Here is a 23222-nt window from a genome sequence, read left to right on the forward strand (position 1 = left end):
GGAGTTTGTCCTTCCAAAGTGTACCACCTCACACTTCTCCGGGTTGAACTCCATCTGCCACTTCTCGGCCCACTTCTGCATCCTATCAATGTCTCTCTGCAATCTTTGACAATCCTCTACGCTATCTACAACACCACCAACCTTTGTGTCGTCTGCAAACTTGCCATCCCACTCTTCTACCCCCACATCCAGGTCGTTAATAAAAATCACGAAAAGTAGAGGTCCCAGAACAGATCCTTGTGGGACACCACTAGTCACAATCCTCCAATCTGAATGTACTCCCTCCACCACAACGCTCTGCTTTCTGCAGGCAAGCCAATTCTGAATCCACCTGGCCAAACTTCCCTGGATCCCATGCCTTCTAACTTTCTGAATAAGCCTACCGTGTGGACCATACATAGATACAGCTGAATGAGAGCGTTCCTCTGGGGCCAAGGTGCAAAGCATTCAAAAGTAGCAAGCAAACATTCAAAAAAAAAGTAAGTAACAAATTTAAAGAAGCATATTCACTCAAAAAAAAACATATATATAGCCCAAGACCTTGAGCCACAACATCCAGCAATCAACAGTACAGACAGCTGGCAATCCAGCCTGTCATTTCATTGCTCGAACACAGGAGGACAGCACCAATGGGCAAGGCTAGCCTGTAGCCAAGCTCAACCACAATGTAGCACTTCTGTGTCGCTCACCTAGTCTGCAGCAACAGGCAAGTCCAAGGCTTATGGCCTAGTTCTCACTACAGCTGAGGCTACACAGCTCCCATATCGACTGCCCCTCCACCAGACAAGGGTAACAGTCCTGCTGCAACTTAGGTTATCACTGTCCAACAGCTAGTGATCAATAGGTCAATATTTTGGAATCACATGACCTTGCCTGTTGTCTCGGGGCTAGATGTTTCTGCACTGTGTCAACCCCCCCCCCACACACACACACACACACACACACACACACACACACACACACACACACACACACACCTCGCCCCTGGCACTACTTCTCTGCCACTTGCCCACATCCCTCCCACAATGCTCCACTTTCGCTATTCCCAACATCCTTTGCTCCCACCAGATTTACAGACTCCACATTGACAAGTAAATTACTGTGTCTTATATATTTATATATGTGACTAAGACTTTTGCACTTTACTGTATGTCTTAACCACCCTATCAAACTGTGTAGCCACTTTCAAGGAGCTATAAACTTGGACCCCAAGAACCCTCTGCTCATCAACACCATTAAGGGTCTTAGTGTTGCCTTTGAACAATGTACTGTCTCTTTACATTTGATCTAGCAAGATGCAACACTTCACATTTGGTTGGGTTTAACTCCATCTGCCATTTCTCTGCCCATATTTGGAACTAATCCATATCCTGTTGCATTCTTTGCCCGTCTTCTACACTGTCCACAACGTCACCAATCTTTGTATCATCTGCAAACTTACTAACCAACCCATCTACATTTTCATCCAGGTCACTTATATACATCATGAACAGCAGAGGTCACTGCGGAACACCATTAATGACAGACCTCCAGCTAGGGTGAATCCATTCAACCACTACCCTCTGTCTCTATGGGCAAGCCATTTGTGAATCCAAAACATCCAATTCATCATGGACCCATGCATCTTAATCATCTAGATGAGCCTCCCATGAGGGACCTTGTCAAATGCCTTACTGAAATCCATATAAACAACATCCACAGCTCTGCCTTCATCAGTCACCTTTGTCACCACCTCAAAAAATTCAGTCAAGTTTGTAAGACGTGACTTGCCCTGCACAAAGTCATGCTGGCCCTTCCTAATTAGGCCATGGATTTCCAAATGCTCATAAATCTTAACGCTAAGAATTCTCTTCAGTAACTTTCCTACTACTGACATGAGACTCACTGGTCTATGTGAGAGCCTCCGTCAGTCAGACTTGATCATAGATAGTGCATCCTAGCTGTCTAGATATGCAAGCCTGGGCAGTATGATATGGAGAGCAAGCTGTTGCCCACGTAGCAAGCTCCCCCTCTCCGTGCATCTGATGAACCCAAAGGAGCAGCAGAGACAAATACAATTTGCCAGCAGCGTTGCAGGAGTTGCCGGTCAACATTGAACTCAATGTGGGGCTGCCTTAGGGACTCCATCTCCAGATTTTTCCCTCGGGGTTTACTCCCGGAGCCTTTCCCATGAATAGGTTTAGCTGCAAGGCATCACAGGTTCCGTATCAGAGTTTTCCTTCTAGATGAGCTGTCAACCACAGCTAACAAGCCCCGTCTGCCCAAAGTGACTGGTTTTAAGATGCCAGTAACCTGCCTTTAACCTTTCGGTCAGTAGAAATTGTTCTGCCGGGCTTAGTAGCTAAGCTAAATGTGAAGGCCAGAAGCTAGACTTGGTTGTCAGAGGCTATTTGAGGCTTACGCCATCAGGAGCATTTAATAGGTAGTGGGAGCTTGTCCCCATTACCACCCCCAGCTATAACAACCTTGAGGAACCCAGTCTGTAGTTGCCAGGATTACCCCAGTTCCCTTCTTGAATAATGGAACATCATTAGCTACTTGCTAGTCCTCCAGGATCTCACCTGTGGCTAGAGTGTACACAAAAATTTTGGTCAAGGTCCTAGTAATCTCTTTTGCCTTAATAATCTAGAATATATCCCATCAGATCTTGGGGACTTAGCCCCACGTAAGGGCTCTTTAAGAGACCCAACACGACATCCTCCTTTACCTCGAAATGCCCAGCATATCAATATTCCCAGCACTGATCTCCCTGTCCTCCTCGTCCTTCTTAGTAAACACTGTTGCAAAGTACTCCTTAAGGACCTCACCCACATCCTCTGCATCCAAGCGTATATTCCTCCCCTTATCCTTAAATGGTCCTACCCTGTCCCTAGTTATCCTCTTGCTCTTCATGTATGTATAGTATGCCTTGGGAGTCTCTTTTATCCTACTTGCCAAGGACTTTTCATGGCCCATCCTGGCTTTCTTAATTTTCTTCTTGAGCTCTTTTCTGATTTCTTTATAATCTTTAAGGGCTCTGTTTGATTCTAGCTGCAGGTTTTACATACTTTTCCTTTTTCCTCTTTATACTTTATTTCGCCAAACAATTGATACTAGAACGTACAATTATCATAGCGATATTTGATTCTGCGCTTCCCGCTCCCTAGATTACAAATCGATAGTAAATATTAAAATTTTAAATTATAAATCATAAATAGAAAAATGGGAAGTAAGGTAGTGCAAAAAAACCGAGAGGCAGGTCCGGATATTTGGAGGGTATGGCCCAGATCCAGGTCAGGATCCGTTCAGCAGTCTTATCACAGTTGGAAAGGAACTGTTCTCAAATCTGGCCATACGAGTCTTCAAGCTCCTGCGCCTTCTCCCGAAGGGAAGAAGGACGAAAAGTGTGTTGGCTGGGTGGGTCATGTCCTTAATTATCTTGGCAGCACTGCTCCGACAGCGTGCGGTGAAGTGAGTCCAAGGACGGAAGATTGGTTTGTGTGATGTGCTGCGCCATGTTCGCGATCTTCTGCAGCTTCTTCCAGTCTTGGACAGGACAACTTCCATACCAGGTTGTGATGCACCCTAGAAGAATGCTTTCTACAGTGCATCTATAAAAATTAGTTAGGGTTTTAGGGGACAGGCCAAATTTCTTTAGTTTTCTCAGGAAGTAAAGGCGCTGGTGGGCCTTCTTGGCAGTGGACTCTGCTTGGTTGGACCAAGTCAGGTCATTTGTGATATTGACCCTGAGGAACTTAAACCTTGACTAAATTCATCACCTTTCTGTACATCCAAGGTTCTCTTACCTTGCCATCTTTGTCCTTCCTTCTTACTAGGGCATACCTGTCCTATACTCTGCAGTTGGACTTTAAACACCCTCCACATGTCAGATGTGGATTACCAAAAAAATAGCTGTTCCCATTGAATTCTCCCTACCTGCTACCTAATGCTCTCATAACTTGCTCTGCTCTAAGTTATTACTCTCCCACGAGGTCCATACTTATCCTTATATATAGCTATCTTAAAACTTTAAGGAGCTGTGGTCACTATTCCCTAACTGTTCACCCACAGGTCCAGTACATTCGCTCTTGTTGGACAATCTAAGAAGCCCTCCTGGAATCACCTTAAAAAAACTCTGCCCATCTAACACCAAGCAATCAAAGTTTCTGTACCCAGTATCTTGTTAGCAAATGTACAGTCGCTGGAAAACAAGCTTGCAGACCTAAAAGCAAAGTTACTGTATCAGAGGGAAATGAGGAATTGCTGCGTTCTGTGTTTCATGGAGAAATGGCTCACTCCAAACACGCTGAATTCGGGATCAGACCTAAGGGCTTCTCAATACACAGGATGAATCAAACTACTGAGTTGGAGAGGGAAAATAGTTGGGTCTGTTTCATGATAAACTCTTTTGGTGCTCAGATGCAGCGGTCTTGGTCTTGTCACACTCCTGTTCCCCTGACCTGGAATATCTAATGATTAAGTGCCAACTGTTCTACTTATCAAGAGTTCTCCTCTGCGATCCTGACTGCAGTTTGCATACTGTCAAAAGCCGACATTAACCAGGCACTCGAGATATTGAATGCTGCCATCCCCAATCAAGAAACTGCCCACCCTGGCACATTTCAATTCATGGCTAGTGACTTATGACTGTGAGGCTAACCACAGCTCCAATGCTATATTTAAGTTTGTTGACGACACCAGAGTTGTTGATTAAATCAAAGATGGTGACGAATTGGCATATAGGAAGGAGAATGAAAATCTGGCTGAGTGGTGCCACAATAGCAACCTCTCATTCAATGTAGGCAAGACTAAGGAACTGATTATTGACTTCAGGAGGAGGAAACCGAGGTCCATGAGCCAGACCTCATCGAGGGATCAGATGTGGAGAGGATCAGCATTTTTAAGTTCCTCATTTCAGAAGATCTGTCCTCGGCCCAGCACATAAGTGCGATTACAAAGAAAGCACAGCCATACCTTGGAAGTTTGCGAAGATTCAGCATGACGTCTAAAACTGACAAACTTTTATAGATGTGTGATGGAGTTTATTGACAGGTTGCATCATGGCTTGGTATGGAAACACCAATGCCCTTGAATAGAAAATCAAAAAGTAGTGGATGCGGCCCAGTCCATCATGGGTAAAGCCCTCCTCACCACTGAACACATCCACATGGAGCACTGTCGCAGAAAAGCAGCTTCCATCATCAAGGGCCCCCATCACCCAGGCCATGCTCTCTCCTACTGTCATCAGGAAGAAGGTACGGGAGCCTCAGAACCCACACCACTAGATTCAGGAACAGTTATTACCTCTCACCATCAGGCTCTTAAAACAGAGGGGTAAATTCACTCACCCTGTTACTGACCTGTTCCCATGACTTGTAGACTTGCATTAAAGAACTCTTCATCTCATGTTCTTGATATTATTTATTTTATTTTGTATTTGTACATTTTATTGTCCTTTGTGCATTGGTTGTTTGTCCATCCTGTGGGTACAGTCTTTCATTGATCCTATTGTGTTTCTGGGATTTACTGTGTATTCTGCAAGAAAACTGATCTCAGGCCTGTTTATTGTGAGGTGTTACAAGGAAAGGTGTAAAAACAACAGGGTTGTTGTCACTGGGGACTTCAACTTCCCCAATATAAACTGGAACCTTCTGAGTACAAGAGACTTAAAGTTCAAAGTTTAAAATAAATTTATTAACAGTCTCTTGTACTCAGAAGGTCCCAGTTTATATTGGGGAAGTTGAAGTCCCCAGTGACAACAACCCTGTTGTTTTCACACCTTTCCTTAATCTTCATGCATTTCTGTTCCTCAGTGTCCTTGTGGCTATAGTAGTACAATCCCATCAGAGTGATTGCACCTTTCCTATTTTTAAGTTCTACCCATACAGATCCATTATGTACCCTGTGAGTGCAGCTGCAATATTGTTTCTGATTAGAAGTGCAAATTCCACCCTCCCCCATCTTTTACCTCCCTCTCTATCTTTTCTAAAACAGTGAACCCCTGGGACATTAAGCACCCTATCCTGTCCCCCTCTCAACCAAGTCTCTGTACTGGCCACAACATCATAGTTCCATGTACCGGTCTGTGCTCTAAATTTATTACCTTTACCCATAATACTCCAAGCATTAAAATATACATCAAACTATTAATCCCATTGTATCTATTATTTTCCTCCTGTTTGTTTCTACTGACCCTTCCTGCCCATCCCTCCACTTTCTGACATGGTGCTCTAGCAAATTGTTCTGACCCCCTGCTCAAGTAGCACTAGCAAACCTCCTGAATATTGGTTCCTCTCCAGTTTAGGTGCAACCCGACCCTTTTGTACAGGTCACCACTGCACCAGAAAAAGTTTCATTTATCCAAGAACCTGAAACCCTGCTCACAGCACTAGTTTCTTAGTCATTCATCTGTATTATTGCCCTGTTCCTGCCCTGATTAGCACATGGCACAGGGAGTAAACCAGAGAGGTTCCTACTCTTCAGCCTCTTTCCTAACTCCCTACACTCACTGTGCAAGGCCCCTTTCCCCTTTCTACCTATGTCATTAGTCCACCACAATCTCTGGCTGCTTACGCTCCCTCTCGAGAATCTTCTGCAACCATTCTGAGGCGTCCTGAGCCTCATCAACTGGGAGGCAACGCATTTTTTTTGCAACCACAGAATCTCCTGTCTTTCCCCCGAACTATCAAGACACCTATCACTATCGCTCTGCCTGAGCCTCAGAATTGGCCAAGCCCTAATGACCTGGCTGCTGCTGCTGTGCCCTAGTAGGTCATCCCTCCAGCAGTTTCCAAAGGGGTATACTTGTTGCTGAGGGGAATGGCCACAGTGGAACCCTGCACTGACTGCTTACTCCCTACTGCTGTCTGAAGCCTGCACTCTGGATGTGATCACCTCAGTAAGTTTCAGCTATGAGGTTTTCAGCCTCCCACATAGTACATCCAGCTCCAGCTTCATTTCCTTGGCCTTGTCAGTTAGGAGCTGAAATTGGACGCACTTCCCGCAGACCTAGTCATCAGGCAGACTGTTAGGTACCCTGCAATCTCTCATCTTACAGGAGGATGTAAGGTTTGAAATAAAAGTTTGAGGTTAAGGTAATTAGAAACCTCATTTGAAATAAAGGCAAATGGGACAAAGAACTAACTGGCAACTTTTATGACTGAAGTGAAGTGTAAGTACATTGGCTGACTTAACTAACCAAATTGACTTGTATTCCACTGAACACAGACCATCACCTCACCCAAGGAAAAGACAGTCCACTCCATGTAATGACCATAGAGCTCCTCAGAAAGACCGCCTAGGTGCTCCAGTTAAAGGTTCTACCCGTTCGGTGTACCGAGTAGGAAACAGTGAGAAAGTGAAAGCAAGCAAAGGAAAGGAAAAGAAGGGGAAGGATGACAAAGTAAGTTTTCATAACAGGAAACTGAAAAAGTAGTCCAATATCAGAATTAAATAATTGAATTATAATATCTAAACAGTATTTAATATTTTCTCTCATTAGAATATCTGTTGTTTCAATAATAATTGTGTAACTGGTGTCAATATTTCTTTTGCCTTCCCACTGTTTTTAGTGGAGAGTTTGGTTATGCAGTCTGTTTCACAGTGGGTAATAATGACTTCTGGGAAAACAAATATTACCATGACTTGAAAGCAAAACAATTTCACTACATGTGCTTTATTTTTCAAAAACCATGTATCCCACTACACATTTTTTATTTACACAATGCATGCTGTGTTTGATGTGATGTTGTAAATTCTGATACAGTTTTGAATATCTCTGAAATGCTATGCGGATTACCTGAGTAAAGACCAGGCAAGCAAATTTTTCAGAAATGATTAGGTGGAGAAAAACTCTTGTTCTGCTTAGGAACTCGTAGAATTATTTCCCTCCTCCTAAACAAGTTAGGGTTTGAGTCCAAAAATTCTGATCTAGCAGTGAGTGCCATCAAGTGAGTTAAGCTGTGATTCATCTTTTGCCACCTACTGGTGGGTGTATACATGTCTTTATTTACCGAAAATTAAAATTCTGTGCTTCTACATATGTGACTTTTGTATCACTTTAGATACTATTCAATTAGATGTTTATTTTAGCAACTTAAGAAGTTATGAATTTATAAGAAAGTCATATTTTAATCTGTATCTTAATAGGTAAAACAGACTGATGTCTCTGAAAGTGAACCCAAAAAATTTGATGGCTCTGGAAGTGACCGGGATTTAGTGGAAGCTTTAGAGAGAGATATAATATCTCAAAACCCAAATGTTCGATGGTGAGTAAAATTATTGATGTCTATATCTATTGAAATCTAATAGTTTTTTTCACTGATTCTGACTTGAAATAGTGAACTAAGACATTCTCTGAAAGATCTATTAGATCTTTTCATTTGATATTTTGTAACTATTTTGTTTTTTTAGTCCTAAAAGTAAGAATGGCATGAATGTAAATTATATCAACAAGTAACACAGCTCAAGTTATTTTTCAGGGATGATATAGCAGATCTGGCAGTAGCAAAAAAATTGCTGGAAGAAGCAGTAGTTCTACCTATGTGGATGCCAGATTTCTTTAAAGGAATCAGACGACCGTGGAAAGTAAGATAATATTAAAAATATCTTGATAAAAGACTATGAAAGACTTGGGGATGGAACTGGACTCTCTGACGGTGGTGTCTGAAAAGAGGATGCTGTCCAAGTTTCATGCCATCTTGGACAATGTCTCCCATCCACTACATAATGTACTGGTTGGGCACAGAAATACATTCAGCCAGAGACTCATTCCACGGAGATGCAACACAGAGCGTCATAGGAAGTCATTCCTGCCTGTGGCCATCAAACTTTACAACTCCTCCCTTGGAGGATCAGATATCCTGAGCCAATGGGCTGGTCCTGGACTTATTTCCTGGCATAATTTACATATTACTATTTAACTATTTATGGTTTTATTACTATTTATTATTTATGGTGCAACTGTAACGAAAACCAATTTCCCCCGGGATCAATAGAGTATGACTATGACGATAAAGTACAAATCCATTTCCAGAAAAGTTGGGATATTTTCCAAAATGCAATAAAAACAAAAATCTGTGATATGTTAATTCACATGAACCTTTATTTAACTGATAAAAGTACAAAGAAAAGATTTTCAATAGTTTTACTGACCAACTTAATTGTGTTTTGTAAACATACACAAATTTAGAATTTGATGGCTGCAACACACTCAACAAAAGTTGGGACAGAGTTAAAATAAGATTGAAAAGTGCACAGAATATTCAAGTAATCAGTTCAAAAGGAACATTTCTCAACGCAAGATTGCAGAGAATTTAGGTCTTTCAACATCTACTGTACATAATATTGTGAAAAGATTCAGAGACATCTCGGTGCGTAAAGGGCAAGGTCGGAAACCACTGTTGAATGTGCGTGATCTTCAAGCCCTCAGGCGGCACTGCCTAAGAAACCGTCATGCTACTGTGACAATTATAGCCACCTGGGCTTGGGAGTACTTCGGAAAACCATTGTCACTCAACACAGTCTGTCGCTGCATCCAGAAATGCAACTTGAAACTGTATTACGCAAGGAGGAAGCCATATATCAACTCTATGCAGAAACACTGGTGAGTTCTCTGGGCCCGAGCTCATCTCAGATGGACCAAAAGACTGTGGAACTGTGTGCTGTGGTCAGATGAGTCCGCATTTCAGCTAGTTTTCGGAAAAAATGGGCGTCGAGTCCTCCATGCCAAAGATGAAAACGACCATCCAGATTGTTATCAGCAAAAGGTGTAAAAGCCAGTAGCTGTGATGGTATGGGGGTGCATCAGTGCCCACGGCATGGGTGAGTTGCATGTATGTGAAGGTACCATTGACTCTGAGGCGTATATTAGGATTTTAGAGAGACATATTTTGCCATCGAGGCGATGTCTCTTCCTGGGATGTCCATGCTTATTTCAGCAGGACAATGCCAGCCCACATTCTGCACGGGCTACAACAGCGTGGTTTTGTAGACACAGAGTGCGTGTGCTTGACTGGTCTGCTGCCAGTCCAGATCTATCTCCTATTGAAAATGTATGGCGCATCATGAAGAGGAGAATCAGACAACGGAGACCACGGACTATTGAGCAGCTGAAGTCTTATATCGAGCAAGAATGGACAAAATTTGCAATTGCAAATCTACTACAATTAGTATCCTCAGTTCCAAAACGATTAAAAAGTGTTATTAAAAAGAAAGGTGATGTAACACAATGGTAAACATGCCTCTGTCCCAACTTTTGTTGAGTGTGTTGCAGCCATCAAATTCTAAATTTGTGTATGTTTACAAAATACAATTAAGTTGGTCAGTAAAACTATTGAAAATCTTTTCTTTGTACTTTTGTCAGTTAAATAAAGGTTCATGTGAATTAACATATCACAGATTTTTGTTTTTATTGTATTTTGGAAAATATCCCAACTTTTCTGGAAATGGGGTTTGTAAAATCTTCTAGGTGTATTATTACACAGAGCATAGAACGTTGTAGGGCCTTCGGCCCACGATGTGCCAACTTTAAGATCAATCTGACCCTTTACTTCCACATTGTCCTCCATTTCCCTTTCATCCATGTGCTTATCTAAGTGTCTCTTAAATGTCCCGAATGTATCTGCCTTTATCATCATTCATGGCAACGTGTTCCATGCACTTATCACTCTGGGGGAGAAAAAAACTACTTCTGACATCCCTGTTAATACTTTCCTCCAACTTAAAATCATGCTTCTCATATTAGCCATTTCTGCCATGGGAAAAGTCTCTGGCTCAATGCGCATTCTTCATGTATACTATGGAGTGATAAAATACCACAAGGGTCATTCACTGGGTTCTTTGGAGTTATCACCATGTATCATCTCCACTTTAGTTTCTTAACAGGCAAATATTTTGTAACCTATAAAGGTAATAAAGTTGAAATTTCATTAAGGCAGTCTTAAAGTTAGGTTTATTTTAACTTTTATTCTATGCACTTAATCCTGGTATTATCTCTTTTTCTCAAATAGATTGTTTAATTAATCCTCATAAGAGCTATCTATACAAAATTAATAAACACAATATGTAGCATTACAAATGAATTTCACAGAATTGCCATGCACTTAGTGGACACTTTATTCAGTACAAGAGGTACTTCCTATAACCTAATAAAGTGGCCACAGGGTGTATGTTCATGTTCTTCTGCTGCTGTAGCCAATCCACTTCAGGGTTCAATGTCTTGTGTATTCAGAGATGCTCTTCTGCACACTACTTGTTATAACATGGTTATTTGATTTGCTTTCTTCTTCTTGTCAGCTTGAATCAATCTGGCCATTCGCCTCTGTCCTCTCTAATTAACAAGGCATTTATACCACAGAACTGCCATTCACTGGATATTTTTTGTTTACCACATCATCCTCTGTAAACTCTAGAGATTGTTGTTTATTAAAATCCCAGGAGAGCAACAATCTTTGAGATACTCAAACCACCCCCTCTGGCACCAACAATCATTCCATGGTCAAAGTCAGTTAGATCACATTTCTTCTCCATTGTGATGTCTGGTTTCAACAACAATTGAACCTCTTGACCATATCTGCATTGAGTTGCTGCCACACGATTAGCTGATTAGATATTTGCATTATCGAGCAGCTGTACCTAATAAGGTGACCTCTGAGTGTGGTTTATAACAAATTTTAAGAAAACTGATAGTGTTCTTAATAATAAATTTGCAATGATTTATGAACCAAGTTGTACTTGATCCAGACCACTCTTGTACCTGCACTTGCTGTCAACCCCTTCCACTCCCACCAGTGCTTCTCTCATGGTCACACATTTGTTGTCCCATGGGCCACATCAATCTCCAGCCATCACTAAAGCCAAATGGACCATAAACAACAACTAGCAAATGGTTCCTCAGTCCTTACCCCAGCACACCCTAATGATCTTTTGACAGGTCACTTTCAAGGTCCATTTAATTTATTAGAAACATTTCCAATGATCAGAAATGCAGTGGGTCAGCATAGACCTTATGGAACGTAAGGTGTACCTCTGTGCTGTATGAGAAATGTTTAAGAACAGCAGAAAGAGATTTTTAAAAATCTCTGCTTGAAAAGTTTTTTCATGCTTAATCTTTACTCTGTTACGTTTTTTTCCTAATTTCATCTGGTATTCCTACCCATCTACTTCCCCAGTGGTGGTTTTAATTGTTGGCAGCTTCAGCAGGAATCAAAAGTAGTTTATAGGTAAATTAAGTTATAAACTTACCATGCCACATTTACCTTTCGGGATCATATCAGCTTAATTTGTTTAACTGTTTTGCTGTTAAAGCTTCTGAATTTGCAGCTTCATTACTGAAGCTGATCTCTTTTGTAATAAGGACCATTGTCCATGATTAATTTTGCAACAGGATACAAATATAAAGTTGACTTTCAGCAAAGCTTTTTTATGTTTTTGTAGTGCACAACAGTTGGGAAAAAAATGGAATGTGATTTAATATAAGCAATCATTGGCACTACTATAAACATATTGAGTTTGAGAATATACTTATGATTCACAGGGAGTTCTGATGGTTGGTCCGCCAGGAACTGGAAAAACAATGTTGGCTAAAGCTGTTGCAACTGAATGCGGAACAACATTTTTCAATATTTCTTCTTCAACGCTTACTTCCAAGTACAGGGGAGAGTCTGAGAAACTAGTCCGTCTTCTGTTTGAAATGGTAGGTATAGAGCGATAATATGTGGTTGCCTGAAATATCTTGAAATAAGTAGCTCATAAGCTAATGAGAGGTTAAAATAATCTCTCCTCCTTGCCCTGCCATTCCTCAGTGACGAGCTGATAAAATACAGTTTTGGCTATAATCTGTTGTACAATATGCTTACACTCAGTTGTCATAAATGAAGTGCATTATAAAAAGTGTGGAGGTAAGAGTTTAGTGAGAGTGGAATTCTCTAGCAAGAAGTGGAAGAGTGACTCCTCAGAAGAAATGTAATAATTAGAGTACAGTCTTAGAAGTTTAATGCTGTTGTAAGAGTTTGTACATTCTCCCTGTGACCTCGTGGGTTTCTTCTGGGTGATTTGGTTTCCTCCACAGTCCAAAGATATCCCAGTTTGTAGGTTACTTGGCCGGCGTAAATTGCCCCGTGATTAGGTTCAGATTAAATTGGGGGAGTGCTGAGTGACATGGCTAGAAGGGCCTGCTCCACACTGTATCTCAATAAATAAGTTAGTTGAAAGTTGTCAGTTAACTGCCCTGACAGCTTATGTTAGAAATTAAATCATTGAACTGAAAGTGACCAATATTGTACAGAGTAAGGAGAATTAAATAACGTTGAGCTGGGTTCCAGAGAAACTAAACACCTCTGGTAGATACAGTGCACTTGTTGTTCATGAGGATGGAGATGAAGGCAGTCTGAAAGACAGCCAGGCCTTAAACAAGTTGCCTTGGAATGCGAGAGGGGTGGAGAGCGCGGAAGCATAATATGCGAGTTTAAAGAATTGAATTATTAGGGGGATTTGTAAACGGGATCAAAAGTCTACATGGTTCAACTTGGTGTTCTGATTAGGAAATCTTGAGTAACTTGAATGATTTTATGGAAGATAATCCATTGAGTGTGAAGACTGGTGGGGTGGGAGGTAAAGACAACGGGAACTTTGGTGTTGAGCTGAAGCTGAGGTAAGTAGAACTATCAACACTGGCAAGTGTCAAAATGAGATACAAATTAGCATACTGGCATGAACTGGTGATTATGAAGGAATTCATGCTGTACCTGCACAAAGACCCTTTAGGCTGCATCTGGAATATTGTGAGCGGTTCTGATGCCACAACTTCGAAGAATGTATTGGGCTTCTGTTGGTTCAGTGTAGATTTAGGAAAGTGGTCAAACTCCAAGAAGCAACTACTGAAGAAATTATTCAAGCTAAACTTGTAGCCCTTGGCATTTAGAGTGAGGTGATTTGATGATAGTTCTTAAGATTTTAAGGGGAATTGAGAGAGAAACAATTTCTGTTAGGAATTTTGGAATTGGGAGCATTGTCTGAAAGTTTACAAGTGGTTAAGAAACTCTTCTCTGCACAGAAGATTTTAGTAATTTGGAACCCTTCATTGTATTGTTGCCAGTCTGAACTGACTGGGGTCTGCAAGTGAGGCAATCAAGGATCCAACTGCACAAGGAGGTATTGAGCCCAGTGTTATGAAAGTTATTGCGTGAGCATAGTTGCTAGAGAGATCAGGGACATGGAGATGATGGGTAGGTTTGACATTATTTTTCTGGCTTTTATTATTCTTGAAAATTCTGTTGTCTTTCAAAATAACTTAAGGGTACTCAATTGCTGATGAAGATATCAGAAAGGTTGTCATAAAATTGCTGGAAATGATGCTGAGACATCACCTGACAGTTCCTGTTTTTTTTTGTTTTTGAGGCCAGATTTTATGCCCCAACAACCATTTTTATTGATGAAATTGACTCCATTTGCAGTCGTCGAGGAACTGCTGAGGAGCATGAAGCTAGCAGAAGAGTGAAAGCAGAGCTCCTCGTTCAGATGGATGGTAAGATTTATTTTTCTTTCCTCTGAAAATCATGGGACCTTGCCCTGATAATCATTCTTTACACAAGTCAAGGTTAACTAGCTACTGAATTATGCAGAATTTCATAATGGACTTTAACATCTTATTGTTAACACCATATCACGTTTCCCAACAAAGGCCTCACATTAGCAGTATGATATGGAAATACTGATTGAGTTTCTGTTCGTTTTTCTTTAACCTACTAATCGTGGAGGCATCTTTTTGAACACCCACAGCCCCGGCTACCTTGTGATTTCAGTATCAGGCCGATGTGAGAGCACCCTTCAGGAGGGTGAACCCACGGAAAGTGCCTGGCCAGATGGGGTACCTGACAGACAACTGGAAATCTGTTATTTAACTGGTTGGAGTGTTCATTGATATCTTTAACCTCTCAGTTTGGCAGTTTAAAGTACCCACCTGCTTCAAGCAAACTTCAATTATACCGGTGCTCAAGAAAATATGACTATCATCCAGTAGCACTTAAATCCACTGAGATGAAGTGCTTTGAGAGTCTGGTGACAAGGCACATCAGCTCCTGCCTGAGAAACAACTTGAATCCACTCCAGTATGCCTACCGTCACAACAGGTCAACAGCAGATGCCACTTCATGGCTATTCACTCAACCCTGGAACATCTGGACAGTGAAGATGCATACATCAGGATAATCTCATTAACTACAACTCTGCATTCAACACCATCATCCCCTCAAGTCTAATCAATAAGTTCCAAGATTTACACTCAATACCTCTTTTTGCTATTGGATCCTCAATCTCATCACTTGCAAACCCCAGTCTGGATCGGCAGCAACATCTGTTCCACAGTCAGCCTCAGCACAGGAGCACACAAAGCTATGTGCTTGGCCTCCTGCTCTACTCACTTTGTAAGTACAGCTGCAATGCCATATTTAAGTTTGCTGACAACAGCACAGTTGTGGGCCATATCAGCATATAGATGAGAGTTTAAAAATCTGGCTGAATGGTGCCACAACAACAACCAGTCACTCAGTGTCAGCAAAACCAAAGAGCTGATTGACTACAAGCGGAAGAAACCAGAGGTCCATGAGCCAGTCCTCATCAGGGGATCAGAGTTGGAAAGGGTCGTCAACTTCATATTCTTCAATGTTATCATTTTAGAGGATCTGTCCAGGGTCCAGCAATTAAATGCCATTATAAAGAAGGCACAGAATTGCCTCTACTGTGGTAGAAGTTTGTATAGATTCGGCATGTCATCTAAAACTTTAACAACCTCTGCTGGTGCGTGACGGAGAGTATACTGACTGGTTGCATCATAGCCTGGTATGGGGACACCAATGCCTTTGAAAGGAAAAACCTAGAAGAAGTCACACGCACAAAATGCTGGAGGAACTCAGAAGGCCAGGAAGCATCTATGGAAAAGGGTAAACAGTCAGCACTTTGGGCCAAGACCCTTCTTGGATAGCCTCCAACCTGATGGCATGAAGGTCAATTTCTCAAACTTACTATAATTGCCCCTCCCCATACACCTCTCCTTCATTCCACATTCCTGTTTCCCTCTCTCACTCTATCTCCTTAACTGCTCATCACCTCCCTCTGGTGCTCATAGAACATAGAATAGTACAGCACATTACAGGCCTTTCGGCCCACCATGTTGTGCCGACCCTCAAACCCTGCCTCCCATATAACCCCCCCCACCTTAAGTTCCTCCATATACCTGTCTAGTAGTCTCTTAAACTTCACTAGTGTATCTGCCTCCACCACTGACTCAGGCAGTGCATTCCATGCACCAACCACTCTCTGAGTAAAAAAAACCTTCCTCTAATATCCCCCTTGAACTTCCCACCCCTTACCTTAAAGCCATGTCCTCTTGTATTGAGCAGTGGTGCCCTGGGGAAGAGGCCAACCCACCCCTCTACCCCCACATCCAGGTTGTTAATAAAAATCACGAAAAGTAGAGGTCCCAGAACAGCTCCTCTCCCCTTTTTTCCATGGTCTATCCTTTCCTATCAGATTCCCCCCCCCCCTCCAGCCCTTTATTTCTTTCACCAATCAACTTCACCCCTCCCCCTCTCCCAGTTTCACCTATCACCTGCCACCTTGTCTTCTTCCTCCCCTCCCCTATCTTCTTACTCTGACTTTTCCCCTTCCTTTCCAGAACCTGAAGGAGGGTCTCATCCTGAATCGTCAACTGTTTACTCTTTTCCATAGATGCTGCCTGGCCTGCTGTGATCCTCCAGCATTGTGTGTGTGTTGCTTTACATTTCCAGCATCTGCAGATTTTCTTGTGTTTGTGAACCTACAAAATGTAGTGGATACAGACCAGTACATCACGAGTAAAGCCCTCCCCACCATTGAGCACTGTCACAGGAAAGCAGCATCCATCATCAAGGACCCCCACCATCCAAGCCATGCTGTCTTCTCACTGCCGCCATCGGGAAGAAGGTACAGGAGCCTAAAGTCCCACACTACCAGGGTCAGGAGCAGTTATTACCCCTCAATCATCAAGCTCTTGAACTAGAGGGATAACTTCAATCACCACAACACTGAACTGATTCCACAATCTATGAACTCACTTCTAAGGACACTGCATCTAGTATTATTGATATTTGTTGCTTATTTATTTATTTATTTATTTATTATTATCATTATTTTCTTTTTTTAATATTTGCACAGTTTCTTGTCTTTTGCACATTGGTGGTTTGTCCACCTTTGCTGTTTTCCATTGATTTTATTGTGTTTCTTTGTATCTACTGTAAACACCCGCAAGAAAATTAATCTCAGGATAGTGTATGTACTTTGATAATAAATTTACTTTGAGCGTTAGTTCAGTTGTATTCAGGTGACTACAAACCAATTGTTGAAATAAAAACAGAAAATGTTGGAAATACTGAACCGGTTATACATCTTGCAAGAGAAACAGGGTTGAAGTTCCAGGCTGATTACCATTCATCAGAATCAACCACTGCCTAGCCACAGCAGCAAATTGTCATGGAATATTTAACCATTTTTAGCAGTAATATTCAGGATTATGGAAATAGAAAAGAAACTTAGATTACATCTGTGCAAAGAAAAGCAGTTCTTGAATTTTCTTCTCATTACTATTTCAATTGGAAGAATCTCTGTGTATCTAAATGTAATAAGTTTCTGATGTTTTCCATTTTTCCCCAAGTTCACATATTTAGTAAATATTCCAGAGAGTAAAGACTTCAATGGTTTTATTTGTTTATTTGTAAGTGTATGATTGCAGTAATGGACACAAATCAAGTCGTTTCACAAATTTTTATTTAATTTTTGCACTGCAGGCTTTGCTGACAAGGACAGTAAATATAGCATTCCTAATTGCCTTTGGGAAGGTGATGATGAGCCACCTTCTTATACCACCAAAATTCTTTTGGTCGTGATACTCTTAAAGTGTTTTTGGAGCTCCCTGATTAAGAGCTACTGACATTGAAGGAATAGTGATGTATTTCCAAGTCAGGGTGATCTGTGAGATAGAGGGGAACCTGCAGGTGATGGCTTTCATAGTCATAGTCATACTTTATTGATCCGGGGGGAAATTGGTTTTCATTACAGTTGCACCATAAATAATTAAATAGTAATAAAACCTTAAATAGTAATATGTAAATTATGCCAGGAAATAAGTCCAGAACCAGCCCATTGGCTCAGGGTGTCTGACCCTCCAAGGGGGGAGTTGTAAAGTTTGATGGCCACAGGCAGGAATGACTTCCTATGTCGCTCTGTGTTGCATCTCGCTGGACTGAGTCTGGCTGAATGTACTCCTGTGCCCACCCAGTACATTATGTAGTGGATGGGAGACATTGACCAAGATGGCATGCAACTTGGACAGCATCCTCTTTTCAGACACCACCGTCAGAGAGTCCAGTTCCATCCCCACAACATCACTGGCCTTACGAATGAGTTTGTTGATTCTGTTGGTGTCTGCTACCCTCAGCCTGCTGCCCCAGCACACAACAGCAAACATGATCGCACTGGCCACCACAGACTCGTAGAACATCCCATGCATCAGCGGTCTATTTCTTAGTGATAGAGCTTGCAGGTTGCTGTCGGAGTAATGTCAGTGCATTTTATAAAAGGTGCAGGCAGTAAAGGGATTAGTACATTGAAAGGCTGTGAACTGGGAAGAGATGTCAAAAATAAACAGCATATCTGCAGGACATTGTGTATTGCACTATTTTACTGACACCATTATCCCACTTAAAAAGGGTTAGGTGTTTCTGAATTGGTCATTGTAGATTGTCCTATGATTAGGGTTTGTCGGAGTTGCTGAGATGGTGAGGCTCAAAGGGCTGGGATACTCCACACTGTATCACTAAATAAGTGAATAAATAAACAAACAAAACCTGCATATTCATGCTGAAGACTTTTGTTTTTGATTAGTTGCACATCTTGACAAGCTGTTCCCATCTACTATATGGGATTTTAGACAATAGAAAGTGTGTCCTGTCAAAAAAGAAGCAGAAAAATGCAATCTGGTTAATCTTATCATCAGTCTACTTTCAGCTATTAGTGAAGTAATGGAAAGTACTGCTGACAATGATATCAAGTGGTACTTACTTGATAACCTGCTCGTGAATGCTCAGTATGTGTTTCAAGTCAGTTCAGTTTTCAGCCAGTATTTACACTCAATGGCCACTTTCTTAGGTATATCCTGGCTACTGAGTGTATTTCTGGGGTCTTGTGCTGCTGTAGCCCATCCATTTCAAGGTTTGACGTGTTGTGCACTCAGAGGTACTTGCTCTTCTGTACACCACTGTTGTAACGCGTGGTTATTTGAATTACTGTCACATTCAATCAGTCTGGACCCTCTCTTCTGAACTCTTTCAATAATAAGCTGATTTCACACCATTCTTTGTAAACTCTAGAGACAATTGTGTGTGAAAATCCCAGGAAATCAGCTGTTTCTGAGATACTCAAACCAACCCGCCTGGCACCAACAAACATTCCATGGTGAGAGTCACTTAGATCTCATTTCTTGCTCACTCTGATACTTGGTCTGAACGACAGTTGAATCTCTTGACCATGTCTGCATGTTTTTCTGTATTGAATTGTTGCCACATGATGGAATGATTCAATGTTTGCAATACAGAGCTGGTGTACAAGTGACCCTAATAGAGTGGCCACTGAGTGTATAATCAAAACTCTAGTGGGTGTTGAGAAGGTGCCTCACAAAATAAATTCATGAAATAAATGCTTTTATTAAGTACTGCATTGATATTGCATTTAAGAATGAATGAAATTAATGAGCTACTATACACACAATTTCTTTAATGATGCTCTTCAGAGTCCCTCAACTTTGTTCTGCATGACTGATATATTCACATTGAATCTCCATACTTTTAATACGCTTGGATAAAATTCAACACTTTACAGGTTTTGTTCATTGTGTATATTTTGGTGCTTTTCATTCTATAGTGCACACCAGATTGGCCTTTCTTAGATAAAGAAGTTTTTATACAAAGTTCTTAACTTGTCTGTTATAGGTTTACCTTTTTTCCCTTACTAGATTACATGTAAAATTGAATAGACATTAGTGACATAAATGTCTTTCACAATCCAGCAATAGCTTAATAGCTAAATGTGCTTTATTATATGCAGAGCATTATGGACCATCTGTGTTTATAGATTGTCAGTGCAAAAGGAATATTACTTTCTTACATTTTCTTTATCATTTTATTCTCTTTCTCATTCCTCACAATTATTTATCAAATTTTCCACAGCAGAAATCATTGAAGCAAATCATAGAAAATATAAATTTCTTGCTAAACGGGAAGTAAACTTATTTCGCTGTACTGTAGGTGTTGGAGGTGCATCAGAAAATGATGACCCTTCCAAGATGGTTATGGTTCTGGCAGCCACTAATTTCCCATGGGATATTGATGAAGCTCTAAGGCGGCGACTGGAAAAGCGAATTTATATTCCTCTGCCATCAGGTGCTGTTTTTTTTTAAGTTATAATGCATCTTTACTAGAGATTAAAGCCTCTTTGTGCAATACCACTTGGATTTTCCAATCATTTAAAATATTTGGTGTAAAATATTTTTGAATGTGATGGTATCTAATTACTTCTACAGCAATATATTTCTGAAATTCTTGACTCAATTTATCTTGTAGCATTATGAGTATAGCAAACAAGTAGATAAAGAAAAAATCAACAGCAAATATTCTTTTAGAGTTACAGGTCAATTCTTTGTTGAAATTGTGTTAATAGCCAATTTTCATAAGTGATCTTCCCCTCTTTATTAATACTGCTGGAATAAATCATAAGTTAGCATGTTGAAATTATTGTTAGTTGAAGACATTGATTGGTAAAGCACATATGAAAAGGAGCTAGGGGAAACAGTTCACATCAGAATTCAGAATTTTAGTCTCTAGGCTTGAAATAGAGACCCTTTTTGGTATCAGTGCAGTGTTACTGCTACTTCAAGGACATTTTAAAAGGGGTTTAAAACAGCAAATAAAATTGGTCTTTTTTCAATTTTTACTACAGCAACAGGCAGAGAAGAGTTGCTGCGAATAAATCTGCGAGAACTGGAAGTGGCAGATGATGTGGATGTCAAAAAAATAGCAGAACAAATGGAGGGCTATTCTGGAGCAGATATTACTAATGTTTGCAGGTTTGCTTCAGGCACTTACCTTACTTTGTTTATACTTGATGCTTTATAAATGTATGAAAAAATCAATTTTTAAAACTAACTTTGCAGAAACTTAATGTACCTCTAAGCACAAATTATTTGCAAATGTATGAAATATTTTAAATAAAACTAGTAGGAGCCACCAAACTCCATATACAAAATAGATCAGTTGGTCATATTTTATTCTCAAAAGAAGTAGTAAATGGAGTATACGGTACATTTACCTGCAAGGCAGAACTGACTATAGCTTTAAAAACTTTCAAACTATATGGGCAAGTTCAAACTGTGAAATACAAGTCCTTACTTTTCACTTCCTTATTATTTAATGTTAGAACTTTGCTTTACTTGTGTGGGGGGGAACACTTTCTTGGTAGGTCTTTGCTGTGTTTTCACTTAAAGTGAAAAATAGCTCTACTCATATTTCACACATTCATATTTGAATATAGGTTTATTTATATATATTTTCTGGGAGTATTCATACTGCAGTTGTCCTCAAATATAATTTAGGTATTGTATTTTAAAACTGCTATCTTTAACCTTTTAAGAAATACTCTGCAAAATTATTTGAAAGGTAAATGCTCAAAACCCTGGTTGAAAAGATGGTTATCAAGGCTTTTGAAGGGGAATCAAAAAGAGCAGGACTGGTTAAAGGACGGCGAAGGTAGTGGGACTAATGTAGCCAAGGTCTGTCAAAGATGAGGAAAAGGGAAAGATGACAAAACTTTGAGGTTGGAAATCCCAAAGACAGCAGAGGATGAAGAATTTAACGCACTTAGGAAATGTATCTCATAGGTCAGTGAGGTATGACTAGTAATTTGGACTTGGTTCTATTACAAGATATATGTGGTTGCATTTTGGGAATGTTTAGAGTTTGTAGAAAATGACGACAGGAATATTTCACCATAAAAGCTGTTATGTTTGATAGAGGGATAGGGGTGAGCAGTATTCTGGTGGAAATTAACAGTATTGGTGTTGTGTAAAATAGGACATCTGAAATACATAATTAGCTAGGTAGATACTTTATTGATCCCAAAGGAAATTACGGTGTCACAGTAGCATTACAAGTGCACATATAGAAATATTAAAAGAGAAGTAGAAAGAATAAAAAATAAATTACCACAAACAGTCTAAAAAGAGGATGTCGTCACTTCCCCGGCCATAGGTTGGCTCATTGTAGAGCCTGATGGCTGAGGGTGAGAATGATGTCATATTGCACTCTTTGGAGCAGCGCAGTTGTCTTAGTCTATTACTAAAAGTGCTCCTCTGCTCAGCCAAGGTTGGTCATAAACATGATATTCTGCAGATGCTAGAAATCCAGAGTAACACACAGTAAATGCTGGAGAACTGTGGCTCCTCAGGCAGCATCTATGGAGATGAATAAAGGGCAAGTGTTTCAGGCTGAGACTCTTCATCAGGCCAGCGTTAAGCACCACTCTGTTTACAGGTGATTCCGCTTTCTGTGAATCGTGTACTTATACTCCAAGGTGCCTCTGTTCTACAACACTCCTTGAGGCCCTGCCATTCATTGTGAAAGTCCTACCTGGATTTGATGTTCAAAACTGCAACCCCTTGCACTTACCTGAATTAAACTCCAAATTAAGACAAATTAAATTTTGTCTGCAGATTATGTCACTGAGAGTCAGTATGGAAATGAAGAGCCAGTGCATAATCTTGGTGTTGTGATGACAGTCACTGAGCTATTTCTCTTCCCATAGAAGCTTCCTGAGTATTTCTAGCAGCTTTTGTTTTCAGATTTCCAGCGATGAATCTTTTGCTTTTTAAAACTTTTAGTATGATAGGGAGTATGAATTTGAATGTGACTCTGCACATGTGATAAAACTTGGTGGAGAAGCATCTGCATCATCTGAATAGGTGGGAGAACAAGGCACAGTAGAAAAGAGAAGTATTATGTAGCCTACTCAAATAAATGCTCCTCTGACCTCAAATGTGAATCTAAAATGAACTAAGTCACAGAGTAGCATGTGCCATCTCAGACCTAAATAGGTACTTCGAGCAAGGTTCCAACAGTATCTTTGAAGTAGAGATTTATGAGACAAATAAAAATGAAGTGCAC

At 40.6% G+C, this 23222-nt stretch overlaps 1 protein-coding gene across 1 annotated transcript in view; it reads left to right on the plus strand.

Annotated features, from left to right (window-relative positions):
* LOC140193610 (katanin p60 ATPase-containing subunit A1-like) overlaps positions 1-23222 on the plus strand; it is a 37325-nt gene that overhangs the window by 10318 nt on the left and 3785 nt on the right. The window contains exons 4-10 of the mRNA XM_072250771.1: positions 7207-7381; positions 8128-8246; positions 8460-8565; positions 12515-12673; positions 14377-14503; positions 20313-20447; positions 21004-21130. Of these exons, the coding sequence (XP_072106872.1) occupies positions 7207-7381; positions 8128-8246; positions 8460-8565; positions 12515-12673; positions 14377-14503; positions 20313-20447; positions 21004-21130 (948 nt within the window). The remainder of the gene's footprint in view (positions 1-7206; positions 7382-8127; positions 8247-8459; positions 8566-12514; positions 12674-14376; positions 14504-20312; positions 20448-21003; positions 21131-23222) is intronic.

The sequence above is a fragment of the Mobula birostris genome, chromosome 2 (genome assembly GCF_030028105.1).
Source record: "Mobula birostris isolate sMobBir1 chromosome 2, sMobBir1.hap1, whole genome shotgun sequence".
Taxonomy (NCBI): Eukaryota; Metazoa; Chordata; class Chondrichthyes; order Myliobatiformes; family Myliobatidae; genus Mobula; species Mobula birostris.